We start from the raw sequence: 18,065 nt of genomic DNA on the forward strand, positions 1-18,065 counted from the left end.
GATCATGTGGAGTAATGGCTGCTCAAAATTTAGTTTTGCTTCACAGGAATAATTTCCCTTTTAAAATATATATTTAAATATAAAACCATTATTTTAATTTATAATAATATTTCACAAGATTACTCACAATTATTTCACAATATGTTACTGCATTTTTGATCAATTAAATGCAGTCTTTGTGAGCATAAGATACAAATTTATATGAAAAGAAATAAAAGTTGTAATATATTCTAATATATTTTGGCTATATAGGCTTCAGCATCACAGTGATCCTATAAGTCAGAGGACAAGCGGTTTAAAGAATAGATTAATGGATTTTTTGTCATTATGATAACTTGACTACTTAGCTGTTTTTATGTGTCACTTGAAATGAGCCAACTAGTCTCTCTGTGAAAGTGCATACTGTCATAAATATGTGAGGATGCATCATTATGTTGTTGCTTTAATTTTGGTGGCTTATGAAATTAATATTTGACATATGTGTCACTACTTAGAGTTCTGGAGAAAAAAAATTGATTTACCTCATAGATATCATACGTCAGTGGAAGATTTTCAGTGAATGAAAATTTGAAGATGAGGGCAAGTCACAACAGATGCTTATTTTCTTTTTTTTTAGATTGTTTTACATTGCATACATCACTTATATCAGTGAGGGGCTGGCTATCTTTCTTACATTTACACTATATAAAATGCTGAAGTACTTGATAAAGTTACCTTTTACTCACCAAGGCCATTTTTACTCTCATTTGGCACTTATTGAGTGTATAACATGTAGAACTTGAATGAACTTTGGTGTCTGCCAAATGTGAACATAAATATGAACTCACATACTTTAGGAATCTTAACCGTTAGAAAAACAACTGCTATATGTTTCTATAACATTCAACAGGGAACATCTTAGTGACCGTTGCAAGTTGTCCAGATGGTTTTTATTTTAAGACTACATTGTTAAAGCCTGCTAAGCTTTTGCCTTTAAGAAATAAAAACATTTGAGTTTATTTAATTTTTATAAATAAAAAAAAAAATCATATTCAGTGTCTTGAAATAAATTTTTTTAATTTCTGCATGTCAATTGTTTGTAATGCAATATTTTAATGGTGGTATTTCTTTATAAAATAACAGATTTTTTCTCTCACTCTGTCTCTTCCAACTCTCAGTGATGGTGATTGTGTTCCTACGCTACGCCCATGTGATAGAGAAGCACCAGAACTGTGTGTTAAATACAGCAAGTCTCTCCACTGGATGGATCTGTGCTGCAGGACTCATTATGGTCGGCAACTTCCAGGTACAGATTACATAAACCATACTATCTTACTCGTCTGTAACAAACTGTCCACAGCAGCCCGGGTTTTCTTCAGGGTCGGTTTAAACGTGCCAGCAGAAGAGGAAATATTTTAAGGTCATAAGAAACATAAATTCAGTCCGGTGTGTCCAAACCTTGGTGCTTGCTTATGTTTGTGTTTGCGAGTGTATCTTAGCTTACAGTTGAGTGTATGTGTATATATTAGACTGTTTGGATTAGTGTTTTCTTTTTTGCGAATACCTGTTTCATCCACGCATGAGTGATACTTTACTCCCGTTCTACCTCGCATCCACCTCCACAGTGTTTAGATTAGGGATGCTCATATTGACCGTTTAACCGTTAACCGAAAGTAAAAATTTTGACCGATTAATACTATCAGTTAAACGGTTTAAAACGTTTTTTTTTTATCTTCTTTTTTTTTAGTTTGCTGCATGGTTTAAAAATAAAATACTTTATTAACTCACGGAGCGCGTCGACACGCGCAACCACACACGAGACGTTACCTGTGTATTCCCGGGACATCCGTCCCATCGGAGACGGTGTTTCTTGCCGCGGGTCTAACTGTCAACAGGCTGCGCTCCAGACTGACCCCACATCACGTTGATGTTGCTTTTTTAAAAATAAAAATTAGACAAGGTGTTAAGGTAGGGCTTCTATTTTTATTTAACGAAAAATCTTAGTCAAACGAAAAAAAAACTTGCTGTTTTTTCGAAAGCTTTGTTCAAACGGATTCAGCGTTTTCTTTTTGTCATCTTAATTTGTTAATTATTTAAGTTTAAAAAATATATTTAGTGTAGGCCTATTTTGTTTTTTATTTGTATTATTTTATTCTGTTTTTCTCTCACTGTCAGAAATGCTGCAGGTGCGTGAACATTTAAACTGAATCCAGGTTCTGTTGTTGATCTGTTCTGTATGCTGCTGTTTGCACTTTGCATGTTAAAATAAACCCTTTGATAAAAACTTTTTTTAAAGGGTCACAGATACGTGTCCATTTTATTTGTATTTAATGCAATTGACCCTTCGCAGGGAGCTTGATTGACAGGCGATCTAACCAATCATAATCCACCATCCGCCATTTTGTCCGACAAAGCAGTCAGGAGAGATAGCAGATTAACATGGGAGAATCTGAACTTGAAAAACGGAGTGTACTGACGCCTTTCCGCGGTTAAAACAACATTCCTTCTTATGTTCATTCATGTTTATTTGATGCTATAAATTAACTAGAAGGAAGAGATGATCGGTTCACGAGCAGCTTTTACTGATGCTCTACAGCGATCTGTCAGACACATTTAAGAGCCACAAAACGGTATGTATCGTTTCAATTTCTTTTAAAAAATGACCAAATTTGAAAGGTGAGACTTTGTTTAATATGTTTAATATCAAAAGTAACCGAAAAGTAACCTGGTCCGCCCTGTCTATCAGCGTGTTGTCAGTCTCCTCTCTGCTCCGCGATGTATTTTTCACTGCGTGAGAACATGGTGTGTGTGTGAGAGCAGCGTAGCTTGTCGGGCATAGCGACAGTAACTAAGGGGGGCGGGTCTTTGCGAAGGGTCAATTGACCCTTCGCAAAGACCCTTAGTTACTGTCGCTATGTCCGACAAGCTATGCTGCTCTCGCGTACACCATCATGTTCTCACGCAGTGAAAAATACATCGCGGAGCAGAGAGGAGACTGACAACATGCTGACAGACAGGACAGACCAGGTTACTTTTCGGTTACTTCTGATATTAAACATATTAAACAAAGTCTCACCTTTCAAATTTGGTCATTTTTTAAAATAAATTTAAACGATACAATAGGCTACATACCGTTTTGTGGATCTTAAATGTCTCTGACAGACGCTGTAGAGCATCCGTTAAAGCTGCTCGTGAACCGATCATCTCTTCCTTCTATAGCATCAAATAAACATGAATGAACATAAGAAGGAATGTTGTTTTAAACCGCGGAAAGGCGTCAGTACATTCCGTTTTTCAAGTTCAAATCCTCCCACGTTAATCTGCTAGTTATCTCTCCTGACTGCTTTGTCGGACAAAATGGCGGATTATGATTGGTTAGATCGGCTGTCAATTCAGTATTATAATCTTATCAGTTAACGGTTAATAATCGATTAACGAGCGGCGGTTGTCGGTCGGGAAAATTAATCGAAATGAGCATCCCTAGTTTAGATGAAAGGCAGACTCCATAAATCCTCTCATGTGGAGCCACAAACTCTTTCGAGCCCTGTGAAACCAACATCCTTTACCTTTATTCATGAACCGGTGTGAGCCCTTGGCGACAGGGTCTTTGCAGGTTGATATGTTTGGACGTTTGGCTGAGTGCCCAGACTGCTAGCGATGTGGGGAGGTCGGCCAATGGGGGCATCACAGGTTTTTATGGGCTGGTTGCCATAGAGAAAGAGGGAGAGGCAAACCTTTCTCCTGATAATGTAAGCACCCAAATTTTAACTATGTACTCCATAAGAAGGTGTGTGTGTGTGTGTGCAGGAGACAGCACAGGTTCAGACTTGTTTGTCCATCCCTCACTGAAGCAGTCTGTAGTAATGTCTTATAAACTTTCATAGGCAGCAGGTGTTATAAAAGAGGCACGTACCTTCGTCATTGCAGCATTATGAATGTAACTTATCTTATCAGCAATTTTGTTATTCACTGTTATTTTGGTTCTGCTCCCCTTGCATATTTGAAATGTTTTGAAAATCAAGCAAAGCTACTCCCTTGCATTTCTTTAAGCTTACTCAGCTAGCTGGCCATGGAAACATTTTTGTTTGTTACATCCTGAGGACTGACTTAGGTTTAGTTTGATTACCCAAAAAGGAAAATTGTGTCATAATTTACTCACCCTCATGTCGATCTTACCCCATAAGACTTTTTTTTTCAGTGTAAGCTAATGACACTGGAAGCTTCGCACATTCATGTTACAAATGGCTGCACCCACTTGTACTTTAAAAATAAAGTGGATATGATTTAATTTGTACATTTATTTACATATAAACATTGATCAGTGCACAAGTCAAGTCAAGTCACATTTATTTATATAGCACAATTTACAATACAGATTGTTTCAAAGCAGCTTTACAGAGATAACAGGAAAATAATGCAAAAAAGTTTGTTTCCAGAAGAAAATAGCGTCACAGTCCAGCTTAAGTAAGTTCAGTGATGTTTCTTTTTTTTTTTTTTAAGTTATTAATATAGCTGTGCTGGAGTAAACCGTGATGTCATCGTCCAGCTCAGTTCAGTTTATGTATAATAGTATCAATGCAAGCAGATCAATATTATTGTTGGTTAAAGAGATGTGTTTTTAGTCTAGATTTAAACTGACAGAGTGTGTCTGCTTCCCGGACAATGTTAGGAGGATTGTTCCAGAGTTTAGGTGCTAAATAGGAACTGGCCAGAGTTTTGAGATCGCAATAGACGTGAAGGACTATATGCGTTAAAAGCTCGCTCAGGTACTGGGGAGCTAAACCATTTAGTGCTTTGTAAGTGATCAGCAATATTTTAAAAAGTATACGATGTTTAATAGAGAGCCAATGCAGTGTTGATAGAACCGGGCTAATATGGTCATACTTCCTGGTTCTGGTAAGAACTCGAGCTGCTGCATTTTGGACCAGCTGTAGTTTGTTTTATTAAGCCTGCACCCATAAGAGCATTACAATAATCTAGCCTTGATGTCATGAACGCATGAACTAACTGTTCCGCATTTTTCATTGAATGCATATGTCGTAATTTATATATATTTTTAAGATGGAAGAATGCGGTTTTACAGATGCTAGAAACGTGGCTTTCAAATGAAAGATTGGTATCAAAGAGCAAACCCAGTTTCCTAACCGACGACGAAGACTTGACAAAGCAGCGATCAATTGATAGACAGTATTCTCGGTTGGTACGTGTGGAGGTTTTTGGTCCAATCATTAGAAACTCTGTTTCAGAATTAAGTAATAGGAAATTATTAGTCATCCAAATTTTTATATATGCATTCCTTTAATTTCTTGAATTGGGAAGTTTCGTCAGGGCGCAAAGAGATATAGAGCTGAGTATCATCAGCATAATAGTGAAAACTAATGCCATGCTTCCTAATGATATCTCCCAAGGCTAGCATGTACAGAGTGAACAGCAACGGTCCTAGTACTGAATTACGGTTTGTTTTTGACCAAACCCTATCCAAACCGACACGTGTCACATGGGATCATGGAATATACGACACGTGTCACATGGGATCATTCATGCGGCATTAGAACAACACCAGGGTGAGTAAATGATGACTTATTTTTTTTTATTTTAGGGTGAACGATCCTTTTCATTTTAATTTTGGGTCTATCAGAAAGATCATGATATCTGAGAAGCATCTCCAGCCTAGACCCGCCTTCATGGAAATTCATGCTGGTCCAACCTAGTCTTTTCAGCAGGGAAGATAGCTTTAATGCCTTGCTTTAAGCCATTATAATGATACGAGGACCACCCGTGCTGTGTGGAGCTGCATTGTGTACTGAGCAGAGAGATCCATGTTTGGGTCGCACATGTGAGGTCTGCAGTCCATTAGGTCACGTTTGTCAGGCCCCTCCCACTCTGCTCTGATGTTTTCCTCCATCTGTAGTCTGGAGTTGGTAAAAAAAAAAAAAAAAAAACCCAGCAGTCTGCTCCTGAAGTCCCTCCCTTCTCCTATGTTTTTGTAAGGAACATGTGTGTGGAATGTTCCTGCCCACCACCTACCACATTGTGCTCCAGTCGGGCCTTCATTAAGATGAGCTAAAACATTACAGTGATGCTGTTTGCCAAATAAAACTTCCCTTGATTCCCTTGAGGAATAAAAGCTGTTGCAATAGTGACTTGTAGAGAAAATGTTAAAGACCAATGAAATCAAAATGAGAGTTTTGTGGCTTTTAGTCTTTAATGCCATCTGTATGCTAGTGTGCTCCTTAATGTTGACTAAATTAAGCAGATAAAAAAGCTGCATTTTCAGCATCATCACTCCAGTCTTCAGCGTCACATGATCCTTCAAAAATCATTCTGATATGCTGATTTGGTGCTTATGAAACATTTCTTATTATTATCAATGTTGAAAACTAACGTGCTGCTTAATATTTTTATGGAAACCCTGATAAATATTTCCATAATTCTTTGATAAATGAATGAATGAATGAATGAATGAATGAATGAATGAATGAATCAATTTAATGCATCCTTATTTTAAAAAAAAGTATACTTTTTTTATTTTTTTTATTTACTCAAATTTTTTAACTGTAGTGTACATTTTAATTAAATGTATAGACTTTCTCTTTCAGGAAAAACAGACCAAAAATATTGATGACTCCTGCACTACACTAGCATCTTTCTTGCAAATCATGGCTCATGGCTGTGATGTAACTAAAGTCTTTTAGTTTTTTAAGGGACAAACCCTGCTTCTAGTTTCAGTAGGAAATATGTCAACACAGGAAATAACACTACACTCGTAACGTGACTTCATAGGGTCCTAAAAGTCGTGAAGTGGTATTTGCAAATGATTTTACTTCCTAAATGTGAAATATTTTCAAGTGAATGTAATATTTAACAAGAAAAATTTGTAGTATGGGACTTTGGGATTTTATCCATCGGAAATTGAATTGAATTGTGAGGTGTTCCAATAGAACCATATGGTTGGAGGGAAGAAGTCGAGAGATAAGAGGACTTGGAATCTTTGACCAAAAAGGACAGTTGTTTCAGAGGTTATCATATTTTGACACGTTTTCTTAGAATAATGTGCACCAATGAATCATGCACATTAAGGTCAAGAAAATGTAAAAAAATAAGTTAAATTTAATTTTTTTAAACTGACTTTAAGTGCAGAAGATTGAATTGTCTTGTTTGTATAACAATCCAGTCTTTCAGTAGTTTGTTTTTTAACTGTTTTATTATGACATTTGAAAATCTAGATGTACTAGTTCCATTCCCATCACCAACATTCAATACCAAAATAGGCACTTTCGTTTAGAAAGAAAAGGGATTGCTCCATCTTTCCTTTTTTCTATGAAATGGAAGGAAGGTTACTGGAAATGTGGGTGAGTGAGTCACGGTGCACCATGTGCCGTGTGTAGCTACGGAGTCCAGAGCTACCATGATCTGACAGGCAGGAGAGGCGGGAATGAGCACGTGGCCTGAACGCCACATCTGCGCCTCATCAGCAGGCCTGCCTGCCCTTCTGGCGCTGTCCACCGCTGCGGTGTAGGATGACAAGAGCGCCAGCAGACTTTCATTATTACCATCAGAAAAAAGGGAAGTCACGTTATGTAACACTGGCTGTGCTTTTTCAGTTTCCCAGATTTGATAGAACTTGAAAGTACTAATGGTCTTGGAATTTAAGTTTGGTTTCGGAATGATATGGTATGTTTCCACAAAACTAGATTGCAAAGAACAAAGCTTTTTGGAGTGTGTCCTGTGTTGATAGGTAGAGGTGTGTGATCACTCTGTTCCTGCAAACCTGTCTGAGCTTGCTGAAAGAGCTGCACTACTTAGCTGCCTTGTATTTCTTAATATCTCAAGCCCTATTCAGATGAGTTTTTCACAGATGTATTTTTTTCATTTTAATCTTGTCCAAATCGAATGTTTTTCTCACATAAGCATGGTAAAAAAATGACATGGCAAATTAGCTACAGTTTTTAGGGGTATTCTGAGAAATTAAGTTGAACAGGACTGTCTGTGATTTGCGGTATGCTATTTCTCCACATCATTTCCCCCAATTTATTTAGACTTTTGTTGAATTATGCAACTAAAACTAAATGTCTTGTTGCTCTGCCTGGTACAGTTGTCATCTTTCTGGGTAAAGAGTTGGTGGTACTTTTGGCAGCCTACAGTATCTTCCTGAAAAATCCAGCATTGCTAAGGCCTGTTGCATGAAGCTGGTTGAACAAACTCCTAGTTTCAGAGTAGATTTAGAGTTAACAAAACCATACAATGTTATTGTTATTGTTGCATGAAGCTGGTTGAACAAACTCCTAGTTTCAGAGTAGATTTAGAGTTGACAAAACCATACAATTCCAAACTCATTTAGATCAGGTTCAGCGGGCTCACGGCGCTCGGCATAAACGTTCTCTGTCAAATCAGGGTTTGATCCTGAGTTAGTGATTAAAGTGAGACACATGCAGGAAACCTGGAACATGAGGGCGTCAGTTTCACTTCTTGTGAGAGAGCCGGTGCAATTCACTTCTCTATTGAATATTAAGAGATAGTTATGAAAAATGTAATTAATTTAAATGCATTTACAAGGCAGTAATAAACACTGCTGCTGGAGCAAAATTTTGAGAAGGTAGCTGAAAGAGAATATCAATGTAACCTTAATCAGTTTAAAAGATTTACATATAAATAAAATCTTATATATGTATATATTTATATTAATTTAAATGTAAAGTTTAATATTAATAGTCAATTCATATAATAATTAAATTAATATATTATATGAATTATACAGAATTATAATTCATATAATATAAATATAATAAATAATTAGCAGCAAAATTTTGTCTCTAAAATATTTTCACTGTAGATTTGGGTGCAAGATATACAGGGGGAGTGGCTTGATTGCATCAGATATCTGTCACTTTGCTCACAGTTTTGCTCCAGTTTTGGCGATGAACACAGCTAAAAACCAATCCACCATATTGAGCCGGAAATTTTTTTCTCAATTTTGCTCAAACGAATCTCAAAGTTACCTGGGTAAGAACTGAAACTGGCTTCATGCAACAGCGTATAGTATGTTTTGAATGCTGGTTCCCCAGCATTGGAATTGGGAGTTATGGTGGACCAGTCACACCAGCGCATCTCAGTTTTGCTTGAGAACATCATGACTGGTTTATGATGGATTTTTTAGCAGGGTATCAATCAGAAAAAGAGAATAAGATTAATTCAAGTCAGATTCCAACATTTTCTCAAAACAACCTTTGTGGTAGCAGCGTCAGGTATGATCTTCACCTTAAAGCTGGCATCAAATGGAAATTCGTCTATTTTATTTCCATTTTATCTCATTGACCATAATGTGAATGATTTATCCATATACAAATTTAATTTGTTAAATTATGCAGACTTCTCTCTGGTGGCATATGCCTGACTTCACCAATTTTTTGTCTGCTTAAACCCCACTGCTTTCTTACAGTTGCATTCAGATCGGCCTTCATCAAAACTACAAACAATAGAATCAAATTTCTACTAATTTTTCAATAATCCGTTTGACTCTGATGTATGTCGCAATATGGAAAAACATTGCGACTTTGTCCTATCCTTACTTACACGTGGAATATATTTATAACATGTCCAAGTGTTATTTCAGACCACATACTAATTTTTTATAATCCCAGTCTCATCTGAATAATGCTTAAGCAAGAGTTCCTGAGAACTACTAGAGTACCTGTAAGCATGTGTGCATGTTTTATATGCGAGTGTGAATGCTTGTTTATACGTGTTCTTGCTGGTCCTCTGTAAACATTTAGCTATAGCCTTTCTTGCTTCGAATTTGACTGGATGAATCATCCTGGATAAATGAAGCATGGTGCTCCTCCTGTGTTAGACTGTTTAAGTGTGTGTCGTTGTGTGTGTTCTGTGCATAGTTTCTTACTTGCTCTTGGTCCTGATGGTCTGACAGCTACAGGCTGCCAAAGCAAACTGTAGATTCCTTCTACCAGCCTGTAAAGATCTTTTCTTCTGCATTCCCAGAGAAGAGAAAGTGGCCCCTGAAGGAAAATATACGCATGATGAATAAAATACCTATTTCGGATTCCATTGCTTATTATTAGACCTCTCAAATTACCACAGTAATTTAGTGTGATTTATAAAAAAATTAATTAAAAAAGTGATACATTTATTAATTTAATCATGCCCCCCCGACACAAAATTCTTTTTTTGGCATTGTCAGAACAAATCAAGTTTAAAGTATCGCGTCTATGCTTTTGTGAAGTCTATTATTACTGCCACTACAGGCAACATTCCTCACCAAACCATACCGAGAACACAGAATGGGTGGAGCTTTTCACAAAGGACACGTTTCTATTGAATAACAGCTAGACAAAGCAAAGCAGAACACAAATTTCGAAGTTGAACTACTTCAACCTCTGTTTTTCTTAACCTTCAAGTGTTAAGACCTGTTCTTGTAAACCCCAAAAACAAAATCTTTGTAAAAGGTTGTATTATAGCTTCTATAAAAACATGACAACCGTAGCTTGAGATGCTGAAAAACAGCAAGACCTGACTTGAAAATGTATGTGGTAGGCATTGCCGTTTTCAATGTGTTGGTGTTGGCGTATACTTTTATTATGCAGTGTCTATTTTTGGGCTAACAAAAAAAGTGTTAAACAAGATAATTGATGTATGCTGAATTCCATGATAAGTATGCGATTAATTACATACTTATCAAGGAATTAAGCATACACAGATTCTCTTGTTTAACACTTTTTTGGTTAAAAAGTTATCTATTGACAGCCTAAAAATAGACACTGCATAATGTTGTTGAAGCTGTCTAGCACAAAATATTTACACTATCGCTATTTGCACTTAGTGCAAATTTTGTTTTTTTTTGGAAATCATTAATATAAACGACTAACTATTAAAAATGTCTATGCATTTTCATAAACAATGTTGAATTAATTGAATTACTGGTATATGAGCACCAAAAAAGTTTGCACGCATTGCTCTTCAGTTGTTGTACGCATAAGAACATTTTCACGTCAGTTTCTGCGATAATAAATCCTGATTTGTTTCTCTCTTTTGACATAGGATAAAATCCATGGTATTTAAGATCAAACCCGATCATACATGTGTTTTATAAAGGAGGCCACGTGTTTGCCTGGATTTATTATTTGGACTATTGAAGTTATTAACTTCTTTGTAAACTCAGGTGTACACTTGAAGGTGAAATGAGTGGCCAGAATTTTGTCTGTGCAGAATAATACATCAAGTGTATTTCCATAGACCGGTCACATGATCAGTCTCATCCACTCTGCTTTTTTCCCACATGACTGGGAAGCTTATGACGGCTTTGATCCCTGTCCTTAAGCCTGAGATGCCCATACCAAACCTTGCACATTACAGAGCTGAGAACCTTGTCCTAATGACAGTGCAACTAATGCACAGGGAACTGCAGCTCAGTATTTGGACAGAAGTGAAGGGGAAGTCTATGCCTTAGGGAAACACACAGGATATCATTTGCTGAGATAATCAGTAGTTCGCTGACAAAGCCTGGAGTTGATTTATGGTTTCCAAAGTTCCTCCTGCAACACTTGATACTTTTCTTTTGTTTGTGTGTCAAAAAAAATAATAATAAGAATAAATAACCTGAAGTTATTGAAAGGGATAGATCTAGGGACAGTGATATTATCTATCTATCTATCTGTCTGTCTGTCGTCCCTCTCTCTATATATGTATGTGTGTGTGTGTGTATAAATAAATATATCTATATCTCTCTCTCTCTCTATATATATATATATATACGTATATATATATATACGTATATCTATATATACATATATCTATATATACATATATGTATATATACAGTGCAATGCATAAGTGAATACACCCATGCTAAAGTTGACTAAAAAGAGGAATAAAAAATCATATTTTGGAAATTGAACTTAATGCCTTAATTTAAAAAATTAGGAAAAATCCAACCTTTAAGGAGACCAATTTTCTTTGTGAATCAATAATGTATCGTAAATAAATAAATGTTCTTCCTTAAAATACATGGTGCATAAGTGAGTACACCCCTATGTTAAATTCCCATAGAGGCAGGCAGATTTTTATTTTTAAGTATTTTTAAAAAAAATTTTTTAGGATACTATGCATCCTGATAAAGTTCCCTTGGCCTTTGGAATTAAAATAGCCCCACATCATCACATAGCATTCACCATACCTAGAGATTGGCATGATTTTATTTCAGTTAGCCTAAAAGCTAGTTTGATTTGCATTGAGAGATGATCTTATGGAAAGTACCCCATGCCAATCTCTAGGTATGGTGAAGGCTATGTGATGATGTGGGGCTATTTTAATTCCAAAGGCCAAGGGAACTTTATCAGGATGCATAGTATCCTAAAATTTTTTTTTTTTAAATACTTAAAAATAAAAATCTGCCTGCCTCTATGGGAATTTAACATAGGGGTGTACTCACTTATGCACCATGTATTTTAAGGAAGAACATTTATTTATTTACGATACATTATTCATTCACAAAGAAAATTGGTGTCCTTAAAGGTTGGATTTTTCCTAATTTTTTAAATTAAAGCATTAAGTTCAATTTCCAAAATATGATTTTTTATTCCTCTTTTTAGTCAACTTTAGCATGGGTGTATTCACTTATGCATTGCACTGTATATACGTATATCTATATATACATATATGTATACATGTTTAATTCAGTGTGTCGTCCAGTTTTGTTTTTAAAGAAATTAATAATTTTATTCAGCTAAGATGCATTAAATTGTTTACAAGTGGCGTAAAGACATTTATGATTGATGTTTGTGTTAGAAAAGGTTTCTATTACAAGTAAATGCTGTTACGGTTTACACAAAAGTATAAAGCAGCACAACTGTTTTCATCTCTGATCATAGAAGACTGGAGTAATGATGCTGAAAATTCAGTTTTGCCATCTCAGGAATAAATTACATTTTAAAATATATTAAAACAGCTATTTTCAATTGTAATGATATTTCTCAATATTAATGTTTTCACTGTATTTTTGACCAAATAAATGCAGCCTTAGTGAGCATTAGAGACTTATTTAAAAAAAAAACATTATACATTACTGATATTGTAGTATTATAATAGTGTGATATTATGGACTGAAATTCTCCGGGTATTACAGACCTTGGATTGTGTGGCATTCATAGTAGAGTTAATGGGTTTGATTGTTGTGGGTGCACTGCTGCCCTCTGCTGGCGGTGAGAATCTGGCTCAGGGGTTGTATGTGATGTGGCATTGTGAGCACTCAGACCATAAGCACACCACACAGTCATGTGTGGCGAGCACAGCAAACTTGCAGCTATAAAAAGTGGAAATACTGCATAAACAGACCTTTTTGGGACATGACCTTTTTGGGAATGTGATTTTGTAACTGACCAGTTACATGACCTTTTTGGGAATGTGATTTTGTAACTGACCAGATCCACTTACTTACTGTGCTGAAATATTTCCTTTGATATTTTTAATCCAGCCTTCATTGTTTCAAGTACAAAAATGTGTTGAATGTACTTATTTATGTATGTGAAAAACGAGTAACACTGATTACAGGTTATGTTTTAAAATATGTCGACATGTGTTTGTGTTTCAATATGTGCAATTTTGTGTGGTTTTAATTAGTCCTTCCTAAACTGATTTGTACTGGACAGTTATGGCTCTCTAAATATGATCTTTCCACAGCTGGGAAAAATTAAAATGAAGAGAAATTTCCTAGAGATGTGGCTATTTTTAGATAGGAAAATACACCCCATAAAGTTCGTTTGTGGTTTTTCCATTTCAAATAAAGAAAAAAATGCAGAACTTTTTTCCCTTAATGGGTACCATGGATTTCCTCCCTCCCACACACACACTAAACTACTTCCCCAGTATGTGACATCTGTAGATTTGATTGGTGAATCAGTACTCACTGTTGTTTCCTGTCGTTGTGTTTCTCACAGGTGGATAACGCCAAGGTTCTTCACTATGTTGGAGCAGGAGTGGCCTTCCCCACCAGTATGCTGTTTGTGTGTCTGCAGTCTGCACTGACCTACCGCCTGGCAAAGACTCAGGGAGAATATAATATGGGTCATTTGCGCCTCTTTATGACCCTTCTGGCTTTTGTAGCCCTGGTGCTTAGTATCCTTTACAGTATCACTCATCCATATTGTTTTTATATTATATATTTGGATTAGGGCTGTCAATCAATTAAGATTAGGGCTGTCACAATATTAGATTTTCATGGTAACACTACTCATTTATTAAAATTAGTTAATGCATTAAAGGTGCATTGTGTAATATTTAGGAGGATCTGTTGACAGAAATGCAAGATCATATACATAACTATGTTTTCAGTGGTGTATAAAGACCTTACTTAATGAATGTCCCCTTACATTGAAATAGCCATTTTGCGCCAACATGTTTCTACAGTAGCCCTAAACGGACAAACGCGTTTCGTCACTATGTTGTTCTTCATGCAAGGAAGCTAGCTAAAGTTAGCGAGTAAAACACTGACACAATGATGAACAAGTAATGATAATATTCGCAATAACATATTGTTTTTCTGAATAATAAAGTAAACATTATTTCTTAATTTATCTTTGTAAAGAAACCTCAGTGCTTAACTGGCTACTCTCTGCTGTCTCAGATGACGACATATTTTCCTGTTGGCCACCGTAACTTTTGTTGGTTGCAATTCGCAACCTCACCACTAGATGCCGCTAAAAATCACACACTGCACCTTTAACTAACATGAATTAACATTGAGCAATATATTTTTTCAGCATTTATTAACCTTTGTTAATGTTCAGTCATGACAACGTTTCAGCATATTATTAAATATGGCGATATTAATGTATTTGGTCTAGACGTGCTACGCTACTGCTCCTGCTGTGCAAGTATGGACTTGCTACTTCTAATAGATACACAGACACACTGCTGTGAGCACGTAAGAAATGCTGCAGCTTGTGCCATGTGGTAATGATGTGATTGCTTGCAGATTGCAATCTAATAAAAACGTTCATGTTAGTTCACTGTGCAATAAATATAGTTAACAAATACAACTTTTAATTTGTAGTGCATTAGTAAATGTTGAGATTAACATTAGCTAATAAATGCTGTAGAAGTACGTTTACTTTTACATTTAGTCATTTAGCAGACGCTTTTGTCCAAAGCGACTTACAATGTAGGACTAAATTAAGCGAGTCATCGTGAAGAGGCAAAAACAATGCAAGAAGTGCTCAAAATACGAAGTTCAGGCATTGTTCAGAGTAGCATAAGCCCGATAAGGGAGGATTAAAGGAAAAGGAAAGATAATTTTATTTTTCTATTGTTTCTACTAACAAGTATTGTTCATTATTAGTTCATGTTAACTAATGTAGTTTACTAATGTTAACTAATGAAATGCACAAAAATGCAAACATTGCAAATCTGCAATGTAAAGTAATTAAATAATTTAACAATTTCCCCATAATTGAGATGCTTTAATTTGATCATCTTTAATCTGTATCTGTTATTTTTTTCATTGGTCAGGATTATTGTCACAATATTCTCAGATCTCACATATTCCTAGAATGTTTGAATATCTCATAGTGTTCAGCTTTTAGGTTTTGCACTACTTTTCTTTCTCAGTCATTGAGTTCATGCATGTTCTTCCTGTAATGCAGACAGGCCTGAGCATGAGTTTACAGTGTTCACTATGATTCCTTGATGAAACGTTCCTCAGGTGGGGTGTTTTTTGTCCAGGAAAGTTTTGTCCTGCAACATGCATCAGCCATTTTCGAGTGGGTCTTCTGCGTCATCATTATGCTGTTCTACGGGACATTTGCTTTTGAATTCGCTGGGATATCTAGTGACACGATGATGGTGCTGGCCCGAGGGCAATCGCTACAGTCTGCAAGCCGAGACCACAAAATGGAGTCTCTTGGTGGAACCAGTCAGCACCAGCCTGAGAACCTCTCTATACTGTAGCTTCAGTGTCTCTCTCTCTCTCTCTCTCTCTCTCTTTGTATGCTAGAAATAAAAAAAACACTTCAACAGCAGAGGGAAAGGAACAGAAAACTGGCTCTCGTACAATCGGCTTACCTTTGCCAAAGAATCCAGCTCAAATTTTGCACATTTTTGAGAGACTTCTTCACTCTCTGGGGACCTTTTCAATCCATCAGCTTCCATGCTGGGAAAACAAAGCTCATTGCCTGGATGTGTTGGAGTTTCCGTTAGATCTCTTTGGGATTTTTAAGTATCTGTGGAACTACAGACTGCTGGTTGGCTAAAATGTCTGCATCCATTGGTGAAGCCAGAGGAACGCTACATCAGTGCTGTAGTAAACTAAACCGAAGCCTTTTGCAGGCATTTTAACATTGTGCATCAAAACAAAAGTTATTGTGCCAATTCCAGACATTGCAAGACAATAAATCCAAAAATGCTGATGTTTTCTGTGCCTTTAGTTGTTTTCAAAGGCAGAGATGGTTGAATCATATATTTTATTGTTGCATATCTTTTGCCTTAATCACCAAATGCTGTCTGAAACGTCCGAGATTGTCATTACCAGCGTGCCTTAATACTGAAAACCAAATACAGATATTTATTAGACCTGTATGTCGATAGCCAAACACAGCATCTGAAAACTGCCTTGTATATATGGGGCATGTATTTTTTCATATGCAGCAAAAGTTTATGCTGACAGCTATAAACAGCTAAGCTGAACGAGATCAGCAAAAACCTCTCGCAAAACCGGCGCATAAGCTTATCAAATTAAGTCCTAGAAGTCATGTTAGAGGCAATGAGTATTGCTGTACATTGTGACCAAATGTAATTGAGAACAGCTCTAGTTTGTCTTGAGCTCGGTGTGTTCATAAGGTTCCCTTTCTCTGTCACTGTGGAATTGTCAAGGTTTGTTACAAGGAAACGTCTAGTTGTGAAAGATGCCCTTTAAGGTGAAGAATGACTAGTTTATGTGTTCACAGATGTACAGTAGTTCCATGTGAGCTGTTTGCAGACAAAATGACATGCAGCAGGACTGCAGGATCATAATTGTTTTTGTTTGTTTTGAGAGGGAAAAACAAACAGATGAAGCTTGGTTTACATTGGTCAAATGTTTTCATACTACCAGCATGATAAAAAAAAAAATCTTATGGTTCCTTAATCATTATCAAGGGAGTTTTGTCATTTCATTGGTCAGGATAAGAGCCATATTTATGCTCATCAACATCTGATGTTGCTAGTGCCGTCCAGAAAACGTCTTTCATGTCATTTCAGTTTACTATTTCTTTACACTCAGGAATTTCAGATCTGTCTCGTCACATATTTTCCCTCTGTGTTCAAGACTGCGTTGATCAACCAGATATGAGAAAAAGTTGTACCGTTTCAGTTACTTGTTTAGATCATTTCCTTCATGTAGCCATTCCATTATCTTGAAAAGGGGGCTGGGTTAACCCCATCATTTGGTTTAATTTGTTGTTTAAACCATTATCTGATGTACCTCAGAAACATCTCTAATATTGCTTAAAATAATAGTTCATCCTAAGATAAAAAAATCACTATATACTCATGCTGTTATTTTCCCTGTGGAAGTCAAAAGAAGAAATTTGAAGAATCATTATGCAGCTCTTTTCCACACATGACAATTCATGACAACCAAGTAGCTCATAAGACTCAGGTGGTGTATTTCAAGTCTTTTGAAGCCATACAATTGCTATGTGTAAAGAACAGGTTAATTTGAAGTTATTTCACTGTTAATCTTCCCCTTTGCTGAAGCTCTGAAATCTCATTCGCATCAGCATTCAAAATGCCATGATGATGCATCATTCCATCAGTGCCATCAAATGAGATTTGCGTGATGCAGAATAAGGGAAGATTTTCTGTGAATAATGACTTCTATTTCAGTTGGTTCTTCCTGTATCATAAGGCTTCAGACTTGTAATATGGCACATAAGTCGTACTACAGAACACATTTTTGTGCTTTTTGGAGCAGACATGAACTGATTTTTTGAAGTAAAAAGCAAAAAAAAAAAAAAAAAAAAAAAAGGCAAACATTCTCATGTTATGTTTCACAGGAAAAAAAAGGTCACCATGAGGGAGAATACAAATGAAAGAATTGTCAT

The 18,065-nt window shown here is 36.2% G+C and overlaps 1 protein-coding gene across 2 annotated transcripts in view; it reads left to right on the forward strand.

Annotated features, from left to right (window-relative positions):
* LOC311069747 (transmembrane protein 150A) overlaps positions 1-17,988 on the forward strand; it is a 35,721-nt gene extending 17,733 nt beyond the window's left edge. The window contains exons 6-8 of one of the 2 annotated variants that reach the window (XM_084093162.1): positions 1,158-1,285; positions 13,926-14,103; positions 15,689-17,988. In XM_084093162.1, the coding sequence (XP_083949288.1) occupies positions 1,158-1,285; positions 13,926-14,103; positions 15,689-15,933 (551 nt within the window). In that variant the 3' untranslated portion in view covers positions 15,934-17,988. Of the gene's footprint in view, positions 1-1,157; positions 1,606-3,463; positions 5,902-13,925; positions 14,104-15,688 lie in introns of those variants that run through there. The other variant, XR_014603556.1, reaches the window with a different exon arrangement.
* The last annotated feature ends 77 nt before the right edge of the window (positions 17,989-18,065 follow it).

Source organism: Abramis brama (assembly GCF_963993115.1).
Source record: "Abramis brama genome assembly, chromosome: 19".
NCBI classification, from domain to species: Eukaryota; Metazoa; Chordata; class Actinopteri; order Cypriniformes; family Leuciscidae; genus Abramis; species Abramis brama.